This window comes from Budorcas taxicolor, chromosome 23 (assembly GCF_023091745.1).
Source record: "Budorcas taxicolor isolate Tak-1 chromosome 23, Takin1.1, whole genome shotgun sequence".
NCBI classification, from domain to species: Eukaryota; Metazoa; Chordata; class Mammalia; order Artiodactyla; family Bovidae; genus Budorcas; species Budorcas taxicolor.
In genome coordinates this window covers 23,445,703-23,465,127 of record NC_068932.1, presented here as the reverse complement: position 1 = coordinate 23,465,127, position 19,425 = coordinate 23,445,703, and the positions used below count along the sequence as shown (strand labels likewise).

Sequence of the window (19,425 nt, the reverse complement as noted above, 5' to 3'; positions counted from 1 at the left end):
CACCACAGAAATGGAGATGTGTGACACAGATACGGCGACTCTTCAGATCTATGGAAGTGACTCCGACAGAGAATTAATTCTGCATAAAACTTGGCACATGTGGAAGACTGGGCAATGCAGGTGCTACACAGCTGGGCAAATGAAAACTGGACTTCCCAGAACCTATCTCCTAGTGTGTGAGCAGGACATCTGTGCCTTTCTCTGGTCTGAGTGTCTCTTCCTCTCCAGCAGGGAAGCAAGACCCCGCCAACTATGCAGCAACGGGAAATCTGTTGGGCAAGACTGTTAGAAGATCAAGATTTTTTTTTTTTGGCTGGTGGTGTTGATTGACCAGAAAGGACTTTTTACTTTTGGGCAGGAGCATTGTGTCCTGGTGATAAGATAATCTACATTTAGCATTCTTAAAAGGCATAGGTGTGAAGACAAGGCCTTTTTAGGACCTAGACTAGCTGGGAGGGAAATACGAGGATTTTAAGGGGAAAGGCATGAACAGCTAATTCTCTATCACCACAAATGAACTGCCACAGATAAATGAGACCTTGTCTTTTCCCCTTCATACAAATACTCACCTCTTCTAGCTTACACTACTAAATCTAAGGTCAGCTTAATCACAGTTTGGGATTAACTATGACTGTACTTCTAAAGTTAAGGTGAAAAGCTACGTTCTTAATAAACTATTCCTTTTTCCTAATTAAATGGATTTGAATAAGCTAACGGGTAACCCACAAAACTTATCACTGCCATTTTTTTAAAGTATATAATTAAAAGGACATGAAATGGACAGGGAGAAGTCATTACACGAATCATAGAAATGGTCAACATGCATCTAATTCTACTTATTGAGCAGAGAGAGCTAAAGGGGTTAAGTTCTTTTGAGAAGAACCTAAATGTGTTTTAAAAGGACAAATACTACACTACCCCCTTTTTTTTCCTGAATGGAAGAAAGGATACATGGAATTGCAGGGGGTGAGAGGGAAAATACCCATTAAACAAACACCTATCATTTGTGAAACAATTCTATCGAGTGGTGTCGGGTGTGGACTGTGGGTTTATCTCTGGCAGTGATATTATGTTTTAGATATCTAGAGTGAGATTACATAGCTGGGTAACGGCCGGGTGTGGTGAGTGAATATAGGTTTTAATTTCAATTCACAGCAAGATGGTGATGATCACAGATTTAGCACCTTAGTTTGTACTTCCTCTGTACCTGAATCATCTATAGCTGTGAAGCCTGAGCTTTAGGTGAGAAAGCTGCATTCTTAGATAACTCCTCTGTGATTGCTCTAGGACTGCGGTTTGCTCCAATCTAAGGTGTGGATTTCTTATTAGAGAAAGGAAGTATTCAATGCTAAATATGAGACTGAAGCCTTGAAGACAATGTAGAGTGGCGGCAGGTGTTTTGGATCAGGAATAGGCTGTTTAACAAGTCAAGTGTATATTATCCCCTCCTAAGCATTAACTTTTTTAAGCAAGAGAATTATATTTTTTGGCTTGAAATGGTGTTTTCTTCTATATTTGATTTCTCGGTTTTCTTAGTAGATATCACTGTCTCCTCCAATATTTCTTCAAAACTTTCCCCTATCTGGGAGGTTTTCTTTGAGGCAACTTTAGAAGCCTCCTCTTCCTCCTCCTCTTTCTTAAGAGACAGCCCAGTGGCTGACCCTTTGGAGGTGGTAGAACTGAGGATTCTAGGTGGGAGCAGATAGCTTGGGTTGGGAAGTGGATTCAGCCCCGAAATGCTTAATCCACTGGTGCTGAAACGTGTCTCTTCACCTTCCAGCAGTTTCCTGTAAATCCAACAAAGAAAAACTCTTAGGAAGTCAACTTGCAACTTTTAAAAGAATTTAACCCTCCATCCCCTATTCATTTCAGAAAGACTTCAGATTCCAGATTTCACAGTTTCTTCATGACATTGAGACCAATAAATATTGAATTTCAAGGCCAAAGACTTGGACTTTATCCAGCACATACACACACCTTTTCATCCAGCGCGCACGGGCACGCACGCGCACACACACACACACACACACACACACACACCTTTAGCACCAGCTATGTTTAAAGCACTGTCAAGGGGAAACCTATCTTATTTGCAAATACATTAAAAAAAAAACAAAAAAAACTTCAACTCCCCTTGGTTTCATCACACCCATTTTTGGCACTTAGAGTCTACAAAGATCTAAGGAGAAATTAACACCTTAAGTACAACAGGGATAAGAAGGTAAGAAGTCCACAAAGAAACTGCCTAATTCAGCTTGAACTTGAGATCTGTATTTTTTCAGCATGTCAGGGTACAAAGGATATGGAATCAGCAATAACAGAAACCAAGGAATTAAACTGTTTCAGATACCAAGCTTTTTCCCAGCCTGGCCTAAACAGCATCATAATAGAATGGCCCCAATATCTTTCTTTTCCTCTCATAATTCTGGTAACTTTTATCATTAAAAAAAAATCAAAAACTCAAAACACTATCAAATCCTCTGGGAGCTTTAAAGTAGTATACAAAGTATCAGAAAAAAGGAAAAAATTCTCAGATCTGAGGTTGAGTCTGAACTCTCATTTACCAACACTGTGACCATAGACAAAATCAGTCTACGGTTCAAGTTTCCTCATCTGCAAAATGATAATATAACCTGATACCTAGATAATTTATATGCAGAATCTAATACAGTGCCTAGCACACAGTAGTCATTCAAAAAGTAGTAGCTGCTGTCATTTTTTATATAAATTTATTTATTTAAATTGGAGGTTAATTACTTTACAATATTGTATTGGTTTTGCCATACATCAACATGAATCTGCCACAGATATGCATCTGTTCCCCACCCTGAACCCCCCTCCCTCCTCCTTCCCCATACCATCCCTCGGGGTCGTCCCAGTGCACCAGCCCCAAGCATCCTTGTTTACTTACACAGGTGTCCAGGGGGATACTTCATCTATGAGGACTTTCTATGTTATATGAACCCTGTTTTTAAAGTTAGAATCTGATGGGTTTTACTTCAACCTCTGTACACTCACATTATTCCCTTAAATCTCTGCAGAGGTAGGTAGACTGCTCCAGGCCTCCAGGCACTAGCAGGGTGGAGCTGGGACATAACCAAGTTGAGGGACATAAGGGTCAGCTTACTTGAAAGGAGGCAGTGATGCCTTTCCTCATCCCCTGCTTCACCCATCAGAAATTAGAGCCTAAAACCACTTATCTGGGTAGCGATGCCCTAGGTGACGGGATCTGCCTAGGTGAACATGCCCTGTAACGTACCTGTAAGCTGCTATCTCAATGTCAAGAGCCATTTTGACATTGAGCAAGTCCTGGTATTCCCGAAGGTGGCGGGCCATCTCACTCTTGGTGTTCCTCAGATCATTCTCCAGCTGCCCAATGTTATCCTGAAAAGCAGCAACACAAATCCAATATAAGTAGGCCAAACTGGCTGACATTCATCGAGATTGAGAAAGCAAAGATTCTCAACTCTGCCTACACATTAAAAATCCCTCAGCCCAGATTCTGATTCAACTGTTCCAGGATAGGGTCCCAACATCTTAATTTTTCCATAAAGGTCCCAGGAGATCTGGATACATTTCTATCAAGGGGCACAGGGTTCTCAACTAAACACCAGGAAGATATTTATTTTTTACTCACTTACCGTCCCTCCCTTGCTATTAATCACTCAGTTGTTGAATGTCCTTTTTGAAACCAAAGGCTCAGGTCAGGAGCTTAGATTCAGAGAATTCCAACTGTGGAGAGCACAGAGAGGATGGCAAGTCTCTGGCTCCATTTGTTGTGATGGTTTCAAGAAGTCTATTTCACTGACCAAATTTTACATGACAGATAGGAAGCATAAACACTTCAAGGAATTTTTTTTTTAAATCCAAATGGCAGATTGAAATTATAATTTTTTTAAAAAAGAAACTTAAGTTCATATAATACTTGTGCTTTAAGTTCCTCCAGGTGCAAAACGAGGCACAGAAGAAAAAAAGGTTTAAATCTGTGATTCTTGAGAAACGAGAGGATCTTTTAAAAACACGGCAGATCCTATTCCTCATCTACTTAAAACCCTCCAACAGCTTTGGAATTAAGTGCAAACTTCTTAGCACAGCCTATACTTTTCACGTTGCTCATTATGTTTTAGTTACCGTGGCCTTCTCTTTTGCTCCTTAAACTTACCAAGTTCACTGCTATCGCAGGCCCGTTAGACTAGCTCTTGCCTCTGTTTGGAACGCTCTGTGGTGGGTCTTCACATGGCTGACTTCAAGATTCAGTTCAAATGCCCTTTACTCAGGTCTTCGTCATCTAATTTAAGTACCCTCTCCACACTGATCTAGCATGTACTTTTACTTAAGCCAGGGCAACTGCTAGCCCATGAAGGAAATTCATGAAAACTTTAAAAAAAGTATCTTCAGGAAAAAGACCCCACCTGAAAGTGGCCACTCTGCTTTTTAGCTGTTATTATATGGATAACTCTTTGTTGAGGGGGGCTTTCGCTGTGAATGTAGGATTTTTAGCAGCATTCCTGACCTCTATCGACTAGATGCCAGCAGCACCTTCTCTCCCAGCTGTGATAACCAGCAATGTCTCCAGACATTGCTAAATGGCCCTGGGAGGGTAAATCCACTGTTAGAAAACTACTGTGAAGTGAAAGTGAAGTTGCTCAGTCGTGTCCGACTCTTTGCGACCCCATGGACACCAGGCTCCTCCGTCCGTGGGATTTTCTAGGCAACAGTACTGGAGTGGGTTGCCATTTGTACTGGGATGTAATTTACATGGAAGCCGTCTGTCTAGTTTACCCCTGGAAGCCCACAGCCTAGCACAATGAACACTGGAGAGGCTCAGTGAAAGACTGTTGGATGAATTTCTTTTCTTATTCTCAGCAAATTACTCATATAATTCAGTTGCAATTCTCAACATGGTGAGTACAGTGGCTGAGAGTTATTTTTATGAAACAGTCATGCAGATAAATATATCAGAAACCTCAAGAAAGTGCTGAGGAACCCTTTGAACTTCCCTTGTAGGGATGATAAAATGCTGGTGAAAGCCAGGGCTGATAGATCAGGGGGTGCAAACTTCCAAATCAAAAGAATCTGCAGAAAGAATTAAAATTCATACCACCTACCTGTTCTATAAATATTGACAGGAATACTGCAAAGAAAAAACCCAATTAACTGATGGGTTCAGAGCAAGGAATGACAAGCAGTGAAGAAAATATATAATACACTGAACAATGGTGGAAATATTCCAAAGTGTGTTAAGAGATCATAAGAGTTTAAAGGGATTTTTGCCGAGAAATTTTACTTGATGGTTGCTATATTTGAGGTTAAATAGTGTTAGCTGCTCAGTTGTGTCCGACTCTTTGCAACCCCATGGGCCGTAGCCCACTAGTCTCCTCCATTCATGGGATTTTCCAGACAAGAATATTGGAGTGGGTTGCCATTTCCTTCTCCAGGGGATCTTCCTGACCCAGGGACGAACCCGGTTGTCCTGCATTGCAGGCAGACTCTACCATCTGAGCTACAAGCAAATCTAGTGACACCCTAGGAGTAAGAGAATCAATATACTGTGGTAAGGGGGAAAGAGTCTAAGGTGAAGGACAAAGGAGAAAGGGGAGCAAGTTTTCTCATCATGCAGAGGGGCAGGAGAAATGTTACAGGAGGCAAAAAAGAGGGTTTCATCAAGATGTTTGGATTGCATTTCTTGCCCTGCCACCAACATCTAACATACCTCCGTTTTCCGTACTTATACTTTCTTTGAAACTTCCATTTCTGTATATGGGAAATTATAATGTTTATTCTTTTTTTTTTTTAATAATGTTTATTCTTTTCTGAGGTATTCTAAGATCCTCAAGTGAGGATTTCAATTTAATGCACCTCACATTATTATGTGATGAGTCCATTATCTGTTCAATTAGATAATAGTCATTAGAACAGTGTTTGGTACCTAGGAACTGCTTAATAAATGTTGTGTGAGTGTGAAGTCTCTCAGTCGTGTCCGACTCTTTGCGACCCCGTGGACTGAAGCCCACCAGGCTCCTCCGTCCATGGGATTCTCCAGACAAGAATGTTAGCAATTTTTATTATTGTTAATATCATACCATGTGACTCTACCCTTTTAATGATATGGACAAATTGATCACGAGCCCTCCCTACAACCCCTTAGATCAGCAGTCCCAACCCTTTGTGGCACTGGGGACCGGTTTCATGGAAAACAATTTTTCCATGGATTGAGGGGAGGGGATGGTTTTGGAATGATTCAATCACACTGCATTTGTTGTGCACTTTATTTCTATTATTCCATCGGCTCCACCTTGGATCATCAGGCATTGGATCCCAGAGATAGGCAACCCCTGGCTTAGATAACTAAAGAAAGCAACGTATAATAAAACTTTAACATTGAAGAATTGGAGGCAAATCCTATAAAGCACTAGATTATTTTTTGTTTTTCACGAAGATGTACATCTCCATAACAGTTGGATTTTTTTTTTTAATTTAAAGGATATTATTTTCTTTCTCCAGATAGGAAGGTACAAAGTTAAAACCTTAAATTCCAGAATTTAATATAATACTTCATTCTTCAAAACAACCACAGGCTTTTCAGTTCTGGACACCGAGGTTTCCATAACAGTTTTAAATAAAAAATCTAAATAAAAACTTTTCTAAAGTGCTTTGTACTACTCTTTCCCAGGATACTAAACAAAATGCAACCTTTCTCAGCAACTAAGGATTAAGATAATGATCAATATTTCTCTATAATTCTGTGATGTGTTTATCTTTTAGGTCAACTAAGGTATATATAAGGCTGTATATTTCTACACTAAACGTAGAGAGAGCAGTATTTGAACTAGTGTTTGCTACTAGTGATTTTCTTTCTTTTTTTTTTTTTTTTTTTGTGATTTTCTTTGTCCTGAAAGTTGAACTAATCTCCTGCTACTCACTTCTGCCAATGCCTGACTCCTGTGGTTCCTCTTCTCTATCTTGCCGCAGGCTTGAAATCCAAATAGCAAAGTGCTTTAGAATCACAAAGTAACAAATAAGCTGGGGGGCAACAGAGGGGCCAACTTCCTAATATGTGACTTAGAGATAGGTGTGTCACATGAGCAGGTTAATTAGTTCCTTTTAAAAAAAAATTGGTTTTGTTTCACAACTGTTTTCTGAATAAGAGGTTGCTGGGGACCTGAGTTCTAGATAGATGAGATTTCCTTGAACTTTTCTGCCACACATTTCACAGGTCTATTTTATGGATCAGTGCAGACATAAAGCATGACTTTGCTCTTTTTAGAAGGAACTATGCTGACTGCTGACCACTGCTCTTCAACATCTAGGCTCTTTGTCTGTGCTTTCTTCCCCACCCTAGGCTGTCTTGCATTGCCCTTCAAAAGCCCTGCCAAAGATGGCCTCCAGCTGGAAATCTGAGCAAAGCGCTGCAGTCTGCCCCCTCCCCCAACCACGCAGCAGCTGCTGGCTTAGACTGAGGGAACAGGAGAGAGGCACTCCCATTCCAGGGGTCTCTCCTGGAATGGCGAACCGGAGTGCTGAGCATCCTCCTGAGGGCTCGAAGGATGTGGACTGGGAGTAAGAGAGAGAACAGGTCATCAGAGCATCTGCAGTGGCACACAGGACAACAGACAGAGCTGTGGGTTCATCACTTTTAGGGGCCCTCACCCAGGGGAAGAGTAGTGAGTGCGGCACCATCTGATTGAAGAAGGCTGTTCAGAATTACTGCTCTGCCTGATAACGAAGGTGGGGAGAGAGGATTTCTATCTGTGGTACACTCACAGGTCACTCTGATGCTGCCTTTTCTCACTCCTATCTTTATTTCATCCCATGATTTTTTTTCTACAATACTTTAAAAATGTTGCACTACAAGTATTTCTATAGGCTGGTTTACACTGGGAAAGGTGGTTTAAATCAGTGCACCCCCAAATCAGTCTGAGGAATTGATAGGGTGCAGTGCTTTTATTGAAATTGCATATTCTTGGGCCCCACCTGCAAACTACTGAATCCATATCTTTGGGAGTAAGCCTGAGACTCTTTCTGTTAAGCCCCCAAGTAACCTTGGTGGGTCAATGGGTTTAGGAACCACTAGTTTTTCTGTAAAGGCTCTATCAGGGTGGCCCAGGTGACAATAATACAGTGAGGTGGTATGTTTGGTGTTTAGTTGCTAAGTCATGTCTCTTTGTGATCCCACGGACTTTAGCCCACCAGGCTCCTTTGTCCATGGGATTTGCCAGGCAAGAATACTAGAGAGGGTTACCATTTCCTCCTCCAGGGGAATCTTCCTGATCCCCAGGGATTGAACCTGCGTCTCCTGCATTGGCAGGCAGATTCTTTACCACTGAGCCACCAGGGAAGCGCTAACATACTGAGGTAGAGTGGGCAAAAACAGAACAAAAGAAAGCAAAAAGCATATGGAAGAGTTGAAAAAAGAGAGAGAAGGGGACCAAATGAAGACCTTTTTCTTGAATTCTAATTTCAGAAATGGATCTATCAGGTTATAGATTTATATGCAGCCACTGCCACCCCCAATCTCCAAGAGGCCAACCCCTTCCTGCTGTTTAATTAGGCTACATTTCAATCTCATACTGGAGAGAAGAGGGCAGACTTGGCTCATCTCCCTGGAGAGCATTAACTGATGGTGTGATCCTGATTGTTCCGCAAGGTCTTTCAAGGAAAGCTTCAGCTATCCAAGATTGACCATCATACAGGGCCAGGGCCCCCAGTACCGTCCAAAAATGTCCTTAGACATCTTTGGCAGAACAGGGACTCTAATGGTGGTGAAGCAGGAACCAGAATCACCCTGTGTCAGAAATGGAAAGCCTTTAGTTAAAGAGGATGGCTCTGTTTGGCTTCTGAGGACAATAGTCTGAGCACCTCTTAATTTTTCGTGTCGCCTGATTCTAGCTCTTGCACACACCACGGTATACTCACTATTAATATGTCACCTTGAATCATTCTTCACCCTTTCAAAAGTGTGATAAGCTTTCTTTCCTAAATAGGCTGTCAGCTCTCTGGGGCAGGGAAAACGTGACTTTAATGGGGCCTTCCTCTGCCTCTAAGAGGGTGGCAAACCTGCAAAGGAAAATGGGCCTACCACTAACCTCTGAAGCAGAAGAAACAGAACAGCCTCCCATCACTGCAGTGAAAGGGGAGGGGGAGGGGTTAGAGGGCAAGAAAACAATGGCTGAATCTCACTGTGGGGAAGGAGGCTTTTCATCTCAATCAGTGCTGCTAAGATTGTCAGAATAGCCTGATGACACCCTTGTGGCTTTAGGACCCGCAGGTGAAGATGTGCACCCCTCCTCAGCTTTTATATATACACATATATCTGTTGTTTGATCTCCTCTTCCATTCACAGCAGGTCCACTGAGGCTATGGCTGATGGGGGCAGCACTGCAGAGCTGCAGATGCCGCAGTTTCTGTTGTTTTTATTTTCTGCAGGCTAGTCTGGATGACCCTACTATTGTCTAACACTGAAAGCCTTTTAAAGCAAACAAAACAAACCAGACAATACAGTCACTATTTCTTAGAATGTAGAGGCTACACCAAGCAAACAGAGGACATGGCAAAGCCCAATTCAGATGGTGATTATGGGTAAGTTACCCTTTTTAGAGAAATACTGGGCTAGCCCAGCAGAAGACCACATAGCCCATCCTTTGAAGCTTCTAGAAGAAAATATGAAGTCTCAATTAACTAAATGTAATTAGTTTAGGCCATTGAGAGCTAGGCCACATAGTGAAAAGTTCAAGTTAAACATTTTGAAGTGGAATAAAAGGATTTATTTGAATATTACTGTAATTATAAATACCAAAATAAACAGCCCAAGCAAGCTTTCTTCCTTTATCAAAGGGAGTTATTTATAATGAACAGCAAATACTGCACACCCATAATAATTCTCTGGCTCCAGACAAAAATAGCACTTCGAGGATTTGCTCCTTTCATGATTGTATTTTCTTAATGTTCCTAAACATTATTAATTTTATCAAATGGAAACTTTGAGCTTGGTAAAATGAATTATTGCAAGTTTCTGAACTACTAGCATTCTATCCAATGGAACTTTTATTGCACCTTGAAACGGAACCACACTATTTAGATTCTTTCCACACTTTTCACCTGCCTCTGTGTCCTTTGTGGTCATAAGCCCAGAATGTTCCATGCAGTAAAACTGAAGATGCAGTGGCCTTTGTTTGGAGAGAAAAGGAGGAAAGAGCCAATCGATACCTTCACAGAAGCTTAGAGGACAGGCAAAGACGGGAAAAAAAAAATAAGTGACCTATAACAAAGATGCGCTCATCTCTGTGATTTATCACATGCACTTAGGATGGAAAAATGTTAAGGAAATGGGCATTTTCGAGTGGCACTTCACTGCTGTGGGGCAGACTAAGTGGGTTTTGTTAAAAGCTAAGCCATCCGTGAAAGTGAAAATTGATGCTGTCCACGGGGTGACCCTTGATTGCAGGTAGCCAAGACTGATGTGTTGGTGTTGCAGAAGAAAAAAAAAATCGAAGCAGTTAATTGCCTAGAGAGTCATAACTGGGACATGAGACAGGAGGGAAATTCTGAGATGGGAAGAACTCTAGATCAGCACCGAGGACAGCGCCCGACCATCCTCCTTTGCTAACATCTGTAATGCTTTCTTTAGGAAGAAATACCGTTAGTCAGTCGCCGAAGGAACTGAGTGTATGCTGGGGGAGAACAGAGCAGGGCAGTTATTACTAGGCCAATCACTCATCTCCTTGACTGCCAATCTCTACTCCTTTGAGGGCAAAAGTCAAGACAATGGCATAGAACTTTTGCCAATACAGTCTCGCATTCTTCCCCCAACCCAAGGGCAGAAATACTCCCAGGACGCACAGAAAGCATTTCAAAGTCAATCAAACAAGCCAGACAGCGGAAACAGCACCGCCAACCACGGAGAGGCTGCGACCCACCCCTACTGCGCTCACTCCCACTTTGGGAGGGGGTTGTTCTTCAGGTCGCCAGCCTGTTTATGCCCACTTGCTGAAGAAGCTTGAGGGCTTGTTAGAAGGGCTCAGACAGGGACGCAAGTGACAGGCTGGGAAAGAGGGCGTCCAGGCCCCTAAAATTAGCGAGAGAGGCTCCAGGGCTTTTTGTTTGCCAGTACCTCTGGGCGGGGCGCCTTCCGTCCCCACCTTTATCCTCCCCTTGATTTCGAGGGCCCCAACCGTGCGAGAAATACGCGCCGGAGAGCACAGAGCTCTCTTCTCTACGCAGCGCTCCAACCTTTACCTGGTAGGTGGCCACCTCGGCACTGTGTCGCTCCTCCAGCTCCAGGATCTGCCTCTCCAGGGACTCATTGGCCCCGCGCAGGCCCTCGATCTCGATGGTGCGTGCCTGCAGCTGGCGCCGGTACTCATGAATCTCCTCGCGGCTGGCCCGGATGGCCTCAGTGCTGCGCGCCGCCTGCTCGTTCAGGTTGGCAAACTTGGACTTGTACCACTCCTCGGCCGACTGCAAGTTCTTGGCGGCCAGCGACTCATACTGGGCGCGGATCTCCCTCAGCGCCGAACTCAGATCTGGTTTAGCCACAGACACGTCCACCTCGGCCGCGGCCTGCGAAGACGCCTGCAGCGTGGCCAGCAGCTCGGCCACCTCCTCGTCGTGCACTTGGCGCACGAAGGCCAGCTCGTCCAGCAGTGACTCTACCTTCTTCTCCAGATCCAGGCGGGCAAGCGTGGCGCCGTCCACGTCGCGCTGCTGCGCCTTCAGGGCGCGCTCGGCCCCTTCGCGCCCCCGGCTCTCCTCCTCGCAGCGCGCCCGCAGCCGCTGCACCTCCTCGGCCAGCCCATCGCGCTCCAGCAGGGCCTGCGCGCGCCCGGAACTCGCCTCCTCCAGCTGCGCGCGCAGATCGCGCAGCTCGCGCTGGAAGAGCTCGCCGACGCGCGACGGCTCGGCGTGGCGCTGCCGCAGCGCGGCCAGCTCGGCCTCGAGCGCTCTGTTCTGCGTCTCCAGCTGGTGCACCTTCTCGATGAACACGGCGAAGCGGTCGTTGAGGCCCTGCAGCTGCTCCTTCTCGTTAGTGCGGATGATCTTGTACTCATTGGTGCGCGCCGCCGCCTGACTCAGGTCCAGGCCGTCGGACGCCGGGGACCGGCGGTAGGCCAGGCCCAAGCCGAGCGACGAGGCCGAGGAGCAGGCGGCCGAGGAGGCCACATTGCAGCGGGACAGCGACTGCGAGCGGAAGCTCCCCGCGCCGCCAGCCCCGGAGAGGCGCGAGGACAGGCGTGAGCCGTCCCCGAACACCTTGCGGTAAGAGGAGGAGGCGCACACGTAGTGCTCCGAGCCGAAGCTCATGGTGCCGGGACCAGGGCCGGGAGAGCGGCTGCGGCTGGCGCTGGCGAGGAGAGGAGAGGTGCGCAGGGCGGGGCGCGGTGGGGCGGCGTGCACCGGGTTTTAAGGCGTGGGGGGTGGGGGGACGACTGGGGCGGTGCGTTGGGGGCGGAGCTCCTGCTCGGGTCCCGTGGAGAGAGCAGAGGGGAGAGGGGGGCCTCCAGGAGCGGGGGCGGGGAAGCGCCGTGGCTCGTGCAGCTGCGCGCGCCCCGGACCGAGGGCGAGGGGACAGAGCCATTTGTGTAGGAGCCACCGCCTGTCTGATGAGCCCCTCGGCGAGAATCGTCTGGTTTGGAAGTGACTTGTGTGGAGGGGTTCCTGAACGACGGGGGTTTCCCATCTGGAACCTGCGCGGTTCTATCGCGTCCCTTGACCCTGCCCGAGCCCGCTTTAATCCACGGGGAGGTTAGTGTTTTCTGAGAGGTGTGCTGTATTCTCGCCCACCCCGGAGCTCCCGGGCGTGAGGCCCTGCTTTTCCAGTTAAGAGTGCAGACCCTCAGGGCGCGGCTTTGTCCCGTCCTTCAGCCCGCTCAGGGTTCCCAGGGGAGAAGTGGGTCTCTGCCAGAGAGCATCGCATCAGCTGCTCCTCTGCGGCTCTCGGGGGCGCCCGGGTTGGGTGGCTGCACCGAAAGCCTGCAACGCCCCGGGGAAGAGAGGGGAGGGAGGGGAGGGAGGTGCGGCGCGAGAGCCTGAGTTGCAGGGAGTGGAGAGAAGCCGAGGGAAAAGCTGGGATGGCCATGATGGGCGGAGCTGAGGTGCCCCCGCCGCTTCTGTGTTAAGTGTGCGCTCCTGTTCACCACAGTCCCCCACCACTCTCCACTGGTTAATGACCGCCGTCTTAATTCATCTACTTTACCTGTCTGGCGCTGTAGGCGTTTGAGATTTCAGTCGGTGAATATTTTCTTCTGGTTTAGAAGATCTGTGTTTGGACAAAAGAGGTCCCTGGACAAAAGTGGTCCCTGCAAACATTAAGTTCCGAAGGTGCAGAAGAGTGCTGTTGACTGAGCTGGCCTCCTCCTCTGCACAGGGATGGATTTCCAAGAATGGGATCTGTAAAGATGAAGCCTGGGAGGAAGCAGCGTGGGGTCTTCAAACGTGTAATCTCTCAGGATGTGGCTATGACTCTGAAGAGGGAAGGGGAGGAACTTTTTAGTAGATTCCAGAATTCCAAACTGAAGGCCTGTTTTGATCTTGGAATCTCAAGGATGTAGTTCTATGATAAATTTTACTTTCATGGAAGAAATATTACCTGAGACAGGCCACTAAAAAGGCGGGGGAATAGAGTCCTGTGGGACTTTGGAGCATATTCTTGTCTTTGTGCTTTATGTCATGTAAGATAACTGGGCCCTACCACAGCCTGGTCCTTGGTTCCTCCTCAGAAACCAAGACCTGAGCTGCAGGAACTCAATTCTGAGTTCAGTGGACTCAGAAATACCTGGTAATGTGAAGGATGGAAGAGTGCTGACATCACTGAATGAATATTCTCTGCCAGCCATCCTGCCAAGAATTTTGCATAGGTTTACTTCCTTCTGGCTACTCTTCAAGGTGACCTTTATCCCCATCTTACTGATAAGAAGCAGGCTTAGCTGCAGCACCCTGCATAAGATTACTAGCAAGCAAACACACTTTCTTTCCTCACTGCATAATTCTACTTACAACAATGAGACTCTCAAAGTCTTATTAATTTCCGTGTAACCAGAATAAAGCTAAGTGGGCTTCAGAAAGATTTTGGCCAATAACAAAATAGCAGGCTGGTTTGTAATTCAAAGAATCAGAGGTGATGGGTTTGAATTGTGTCTCCTGCCACTTACTAAGCATGAGGGGATAGCAACACCTACACCAAGGTCATGAAAGACTCCGTTGGTGCATGTGAAGGTGCTTTGTACTGATATAAGGAGTTAATGTCATCACTAGCCTCTTTAAAATAGGTATTGCTTTGCATCTACCATCAACAGCAAATGAGTCAGGGTTTGTGATGAGACTGCCCACAGTATCCTGCACAGGTCTCTAGGCTGCCCCTTGGGAGTGAGAGTATAGCCCTCTTGACTGTTTGTGCTACCAGGGGTTAACACGAGTTTGGCTAAGTGGAAACAAGCACATATAATTAGAAGCTTTTCTGGGCTGTGGCTCTAATCTCACTTTAACTGTACTACCAAAAGCAAAATCACCTTTCTTTTTAAATTTTTTATTTATTTATTTTTGGCTTTGCTGGGTTTTCATTGCAGTGCATGAGCTTCTCATTGCAGTGGCTTCTTTTGTTACAAAGCACAGACTCCAGAGAATGTGGGCTTCTGTACTTGTGTTGCACAGGCTTCATTCCTCCATGGCATGTGGAAGATCCCAGGAGCAGGGATCAAACCCATATCCCCTGCATAGGCAGGCAAATTTAACCTGATTTTTAACCACTGGACCACCAGGGAGGTCCTTGACTTTCTTTTCCATTCTCCAAAGGCAAACACACATGGAGCAGAAGAGGGTGAGGCAAAAACCTGAATCATCCATCAAAGGGGTAGTGGCCCTGGAAAATCTAAAGTGAGCTGCATTTTGCAATTGCTGAATAGCTTAGCATTTCAGAGATTCCATACTTAAATGCCCCCATGAGACTTGTGCCTCCCTGCCTCCTCTTTTTTTGGCACACCACTCCACGGGCCCAAATATTTGGCTTTAATTATTTTAGCACAGAGTTGTACTACCAAAGAGTAATCTTGGCTGAGTCACAAGCCACATCTCCTTCCAGCTGGCCAGGGCTCCTAAGTGAGTGCCTTGCCCTATGCAGGGGGGTGTGTATTCATTTTACTATAATGGCAGACTCCAGCACTGTAGACACATTGTTCAATTATCCCCAGATTCTCCCTCCTGCCACATCCTCCATGGTCTTTCTGTGGCATTTGGCAGTGCTCAGTACTCTCTTGGATTTCAAGGACTCAGTCTTTGGCCTTCTGCTGTTCCCTCATAAACTCATTTTTAGGTATGATATCTCCCAGAGGCAGGGAGGCTTGTGGTCAAGAGCTCTAGTTTTGCATCACGGTTCTTCCTAGCCATGGGACTTTGAACAAGTCACTGGTGCTTTCAAACTGTGGTGCTGGAGGAAGCTCTTGAGAGTCCCTCGGACTACAAGGAGATCAAACCAGTCAATCCTAAAGGAAATCAGTCCTGAATGTTCATTTGGAAGGTCTGGTGCTGAAGCTCCAATACTTTGGCCACCTGATGAGAAGAGGGTACTCATTGGAAAAGACCCTGATGCTGGGAATGATTGAGAGCAAGAGAAGAAGGGGGTGACAGAGGATAAGATGATTGGATGTCATCACTGACTCAATGGACATGAGTTTGAGCAAACTCTGGAAGATAGTGAAGGACAGGGAAGCCTGGCGTGCTGCAGTTCATGGGGTCACAGAGAGTGAGACACAACAGCAAAATTTTGTTGAACAATAAAATTTGCTGAACCTTAGTCTCTTCATCTGTAAAATTTCAACAAAACCATCAACTTGAGGAGTCTCCAAACCTGACTACTCTTTAGAAGTACCTGGGAACTTAAATTCAGATTCCTAGGCATTGCCTCCAACCCATTGAATTTAGGTTTGAGAATCCTTGACCTGCTTTTCATGGGATTACTGTGAGGCTTAAATGAGGTTGTGTGTACAAAGTGTACATCACAGTGCCTCCATGTGCGTGCTCAATAAATGATGGCTGTTAGAAGCAGCAACTTCTTTCGCTCCTTCACTCAGCAATATTTACTGAGTACAAGGCACTGGACTAGGTGCTGGGACTCTGCTTCCATGGGACTGGAATTTTAGCAAGAGAGATAGAGATTAGGCAACTAATTACACAGTTTATTGTTAATTATAACTGTGACTGGTGCTCTAAACTGTGACTGGTGATCTAGAGGAGAATACAAGATGCTGTGGGGCATGTATTAATAAAAGACCTGACCTATGTTGTTGATTCTCAAATCCCTATTTCCAGTTTCCAATTCGAAACTCACATATCCAACTGCCTTTTGGGCATCTCTTCATGAATGCTTGTTGCCCTTTAAGTGCTGTTATTTAAAAGTCAGCTTTTTCTTTCCCTCTAGCCTCTCCCCCTCAGACCACTTCTTGACCTTAACTTTTCTGTCCCATCTATTCCTCTGCTTGTGCAGTTCTTGCCCTGACTTCAGCTGTTGAAATCCTTAAGGCTCAAATACTGCCTCCTCCATGAAGCCTTTCCTGATATTTTCAATGTGAAATGATCCTTCCTTCTCATGAACTCTCCTCCAGCTACTCAGTCTTTGCAATACTCACATGACTCACAGTCACCTCCCATCTTCTGCTGTAATTATTTGTGTGTTTGTCTAAACTGAACTAGAAGCTTCTCGAGCACAACTCTTCTATATCTACGTATCTCTCAGCATCTCTCACAGTATTAAACACATGTGAGGAGGGAAAAAATGGTTGATTTTTTTCTCCTGTACAACCACTTGGGAAAACTCTGGCATAATACCAAGGGTGCAATTCATAAAAGAAATAAACTTGGCTTCATAAAAATTTAAAAAAAATCATTTGCTCTGCAAAAGACCCATTTAAGAAGATAAAAAGGCAAACCACAAATTGGAAGAAAGTATTTGCAAATCATATATCCAATAAAGAATTTGTATCCATAGTATATAAGGATGGAGAAGGTAATGGCACCCCACTCCAGTACTCTTGCCTGGAAAATCCCATGGATGGAGGAGCCTGGTAGGCTGTAGTCCATGGGGTCGCTAAGAGTCGGACACGACTGAGCGACTTCACTTTCGCTTTTCACTTTCATGCATTGGAGAAGGAAATGGCAACCCACTCCAGTGTTCTTGCCTGGAGAATCCCAGGGACGGGGGAGATTGGCGGGCTGCCCTCTATGGGGTTGCACAGAGTCGGACACGACTGAAGCAACTTAGCAGCAGCAGCAGCAGCAGCAGCAGTATATAAGGAACTCTAAATACAGCAGTAAGAAAATGAACATTCCAGTTGGAAAATGGACAAAAGACTTGAGCAGACGTTTTACCAAAGGGAGTATTCAGATGGCAAATAAGCACATGAAAAATGAGTTCAGCATCACTAGCCTTTGGGGAAATGCAGATTGAAACCACAATGATACATACTTACTAAAGTGGCCGAGACTGACAATATCAAGTGCCTGCAAAGATCAGAGCACCTGGCTCTCTTATTCACTGCTGATGGGGCTGTTAAATGGTACAGCCATTCTGGAAAACACTTTGGCAGTTTCTTATAAAGTTAAAAATACATTGACTGTATGACTCAGCACTCTCACTCCTCAGTATTTAGCCTAGAAAAATGAAAACCTGTGTTCACAGAAAAATTTGTATATGAATGTTCACAGCAGGTCTCTTTATAATATACAAAACCAGAACACAACCCAAATGTCCTTCAATAGGTGAATAGATAAACTATGATACATCCATCCAGTGGAATGCTATTCAGTATTAAAAAAAATCAACTCTTGATAAACAATTCTCAGCAACTTGGATGAATCACAGGAGCATTATGCTGAGTAAAAAAGTGCTCTGTATTACCTGACTCATTTCTATAACATTCTTGAAACGACAAACTTGTAGTGATGGAGAACAAATCAATGGTTGATGGATTAGGGTTGTGGCGAGGATGTGGCTGTAAAGGGGTAACATGAAGGTTGTTCTGTGGTGGGGGAACAGTTTTGTCACTCAAGGTTATATGCATGATAAAAATTCATAGAATGAAAGAGGAGAGAGAGAGAAGCCCTGTGAAATCCAAATAAGGTCTGTGGTTGAAATACTTTGTAGCGTCAGTTTCACTTTCCTGGATTTTAATAATGTACTAAGGTTATGTAAGATGTTATCTTGAAGAGTCTTGAAGAGTGAGCTGGCTGGAATACATAGTACCTGGGAACTTTCCGAACTGTCTTTGCAACTTCTTGTGGGTCTTAAGCTACTTCAAAATAAGAAATAGTTCTTTGAAGATAATTAATATATAAAAAATAGGCGAATGTTCTTGGAAGATATATGACGAAGTATTTAGGCTTGCATTGTCATGATTTATATGACTTACTCTTAGATGGTTTGGCAAAAATAGTACACACACACACACACACACACACACAAATGCAGGGGAAGTAGAGCAAATATGGCAAGAAGTTAACAATTGGTGAGAGCAGATGTTTATTGTATTAGTTGTGCAATTTTTCTGTAGGTTTGGAAATTTTCAAAATAAAAAGTTGTGAATATTTATTAATATATAGATAGGTAGAAAGAAAAAGTAAGCCAAAAAGAATGTATTATCCAAATCTGAGATTAAACTAATGACCTCACTCTAATGCTCTACCGACTTCCTTTAATTACTGAGTGCTCTTCCCCTCCCCCCACCCTCCTGCTCAACAATAGGAAAATCCCACTTATTCTGAAGTAACAATGAGGACAACAAAAAAATGTCAGAATTTACATTCTGTTGGGAGTATTTTAAGTGTTATATTGAATCCTTGGTGTTACCATGTGTACGCTTAGTCACTAAGTCCTGTGTGATTCTTTTGTGACCCCACGGACTGTAGCCCTCCAGGCTCCTTTGTCCATGGAAATTTCCAGGCAGGAATACAGGAGTGGGTTGCCATGTCCTTCTAAGGGGATCTTCCGGACCAGGGATTGAACCCAGGTCTCTCTCATTGCAGGCAGATTCTTTACCATCTGAGCCACCAGGGAAGCCCGGTGTTACCATAGACAATTAAATAGTCACTGAACCCTGGCTGTGTGCCAGCTGCTGGAATTAGAGCAATGCATATAGCTACAAGTGATAAAAAGTATCCTTTTCTCAGGTTAATTTTTAAAGTAAATATAGAATTGTATGCATTTTATAAATGTTCTACATCTTTAATTTTTTACTTCATAAATTGTAGCCATTTACCCACATCGGTTATATAGATCTGTTTACTTCTTTTTACAATTCAGTGTGGTGTTCGGTTATATAGATGCACCATAAGTTGTTTCATCAGTCCCTTGTTGGACTTTTACATTGTTTTTAGTTTTTCCCCTGTTAAAAATACACTAATTTTAAAAAAAGAAAATACATTACCTGAAAGAAAAAAAAT

At 44.6% G+C, this 19,425-nt stretch overlaps 1 protein-coding gene across 1 annotated transcript; it reads right to left on the bottom strand.

The window, feature by feature from the left end:
- Positions 1 to 1,477: 1,477 nt before the first annotated feature.
- INA (internexin neuronal intermediate filament protein alpha) lies at positions 1,478 to 12,300 on the bottom strand. The gene is made up of 3 exons (XM_052661130.1): positions 11,236 to 12,300; positions 3,260 to 3,384; positions 1,478 to 1,787 (listed from the first exon to the last, which is right to left on the bottom strand). Exons 1-3 carry the CDS (start codon positions 12,298 to 12,300, stop codon positions 1,478 to 1,480), a joined length of 1,500 nt encoding a protein of 499 aa, XP_052517090.1.
- Positions 12,301 to 19,425: the final 7,125 nt, after the last annotated feature.

Excerpts from the sequence above, each read along its gene's own strand:
- INA (XM_052661130.1), bottom strand. The coding sequence starts at position 12,300 with ATGAGCTTCGGCTCGGAGCACTACGTGTGCGCCTCCTCCTCTTACCGC. Across the intron at positions 3,385-11,235 it reads CCGAGGTGGCCACCTACCAG|GATAACATTGGGCAGCTGGA; the intron begins GTAAAGGTTGGA and ends GCTGCTTTTCAG. Across the intron at positions 1,788-3,259 it reads ATTGAGATAGCAGCTTACAG|GAAACTGCTGGAAGGTGAAG; the intron begins GTACGTTACAGG and ends TTGGATTTACAG.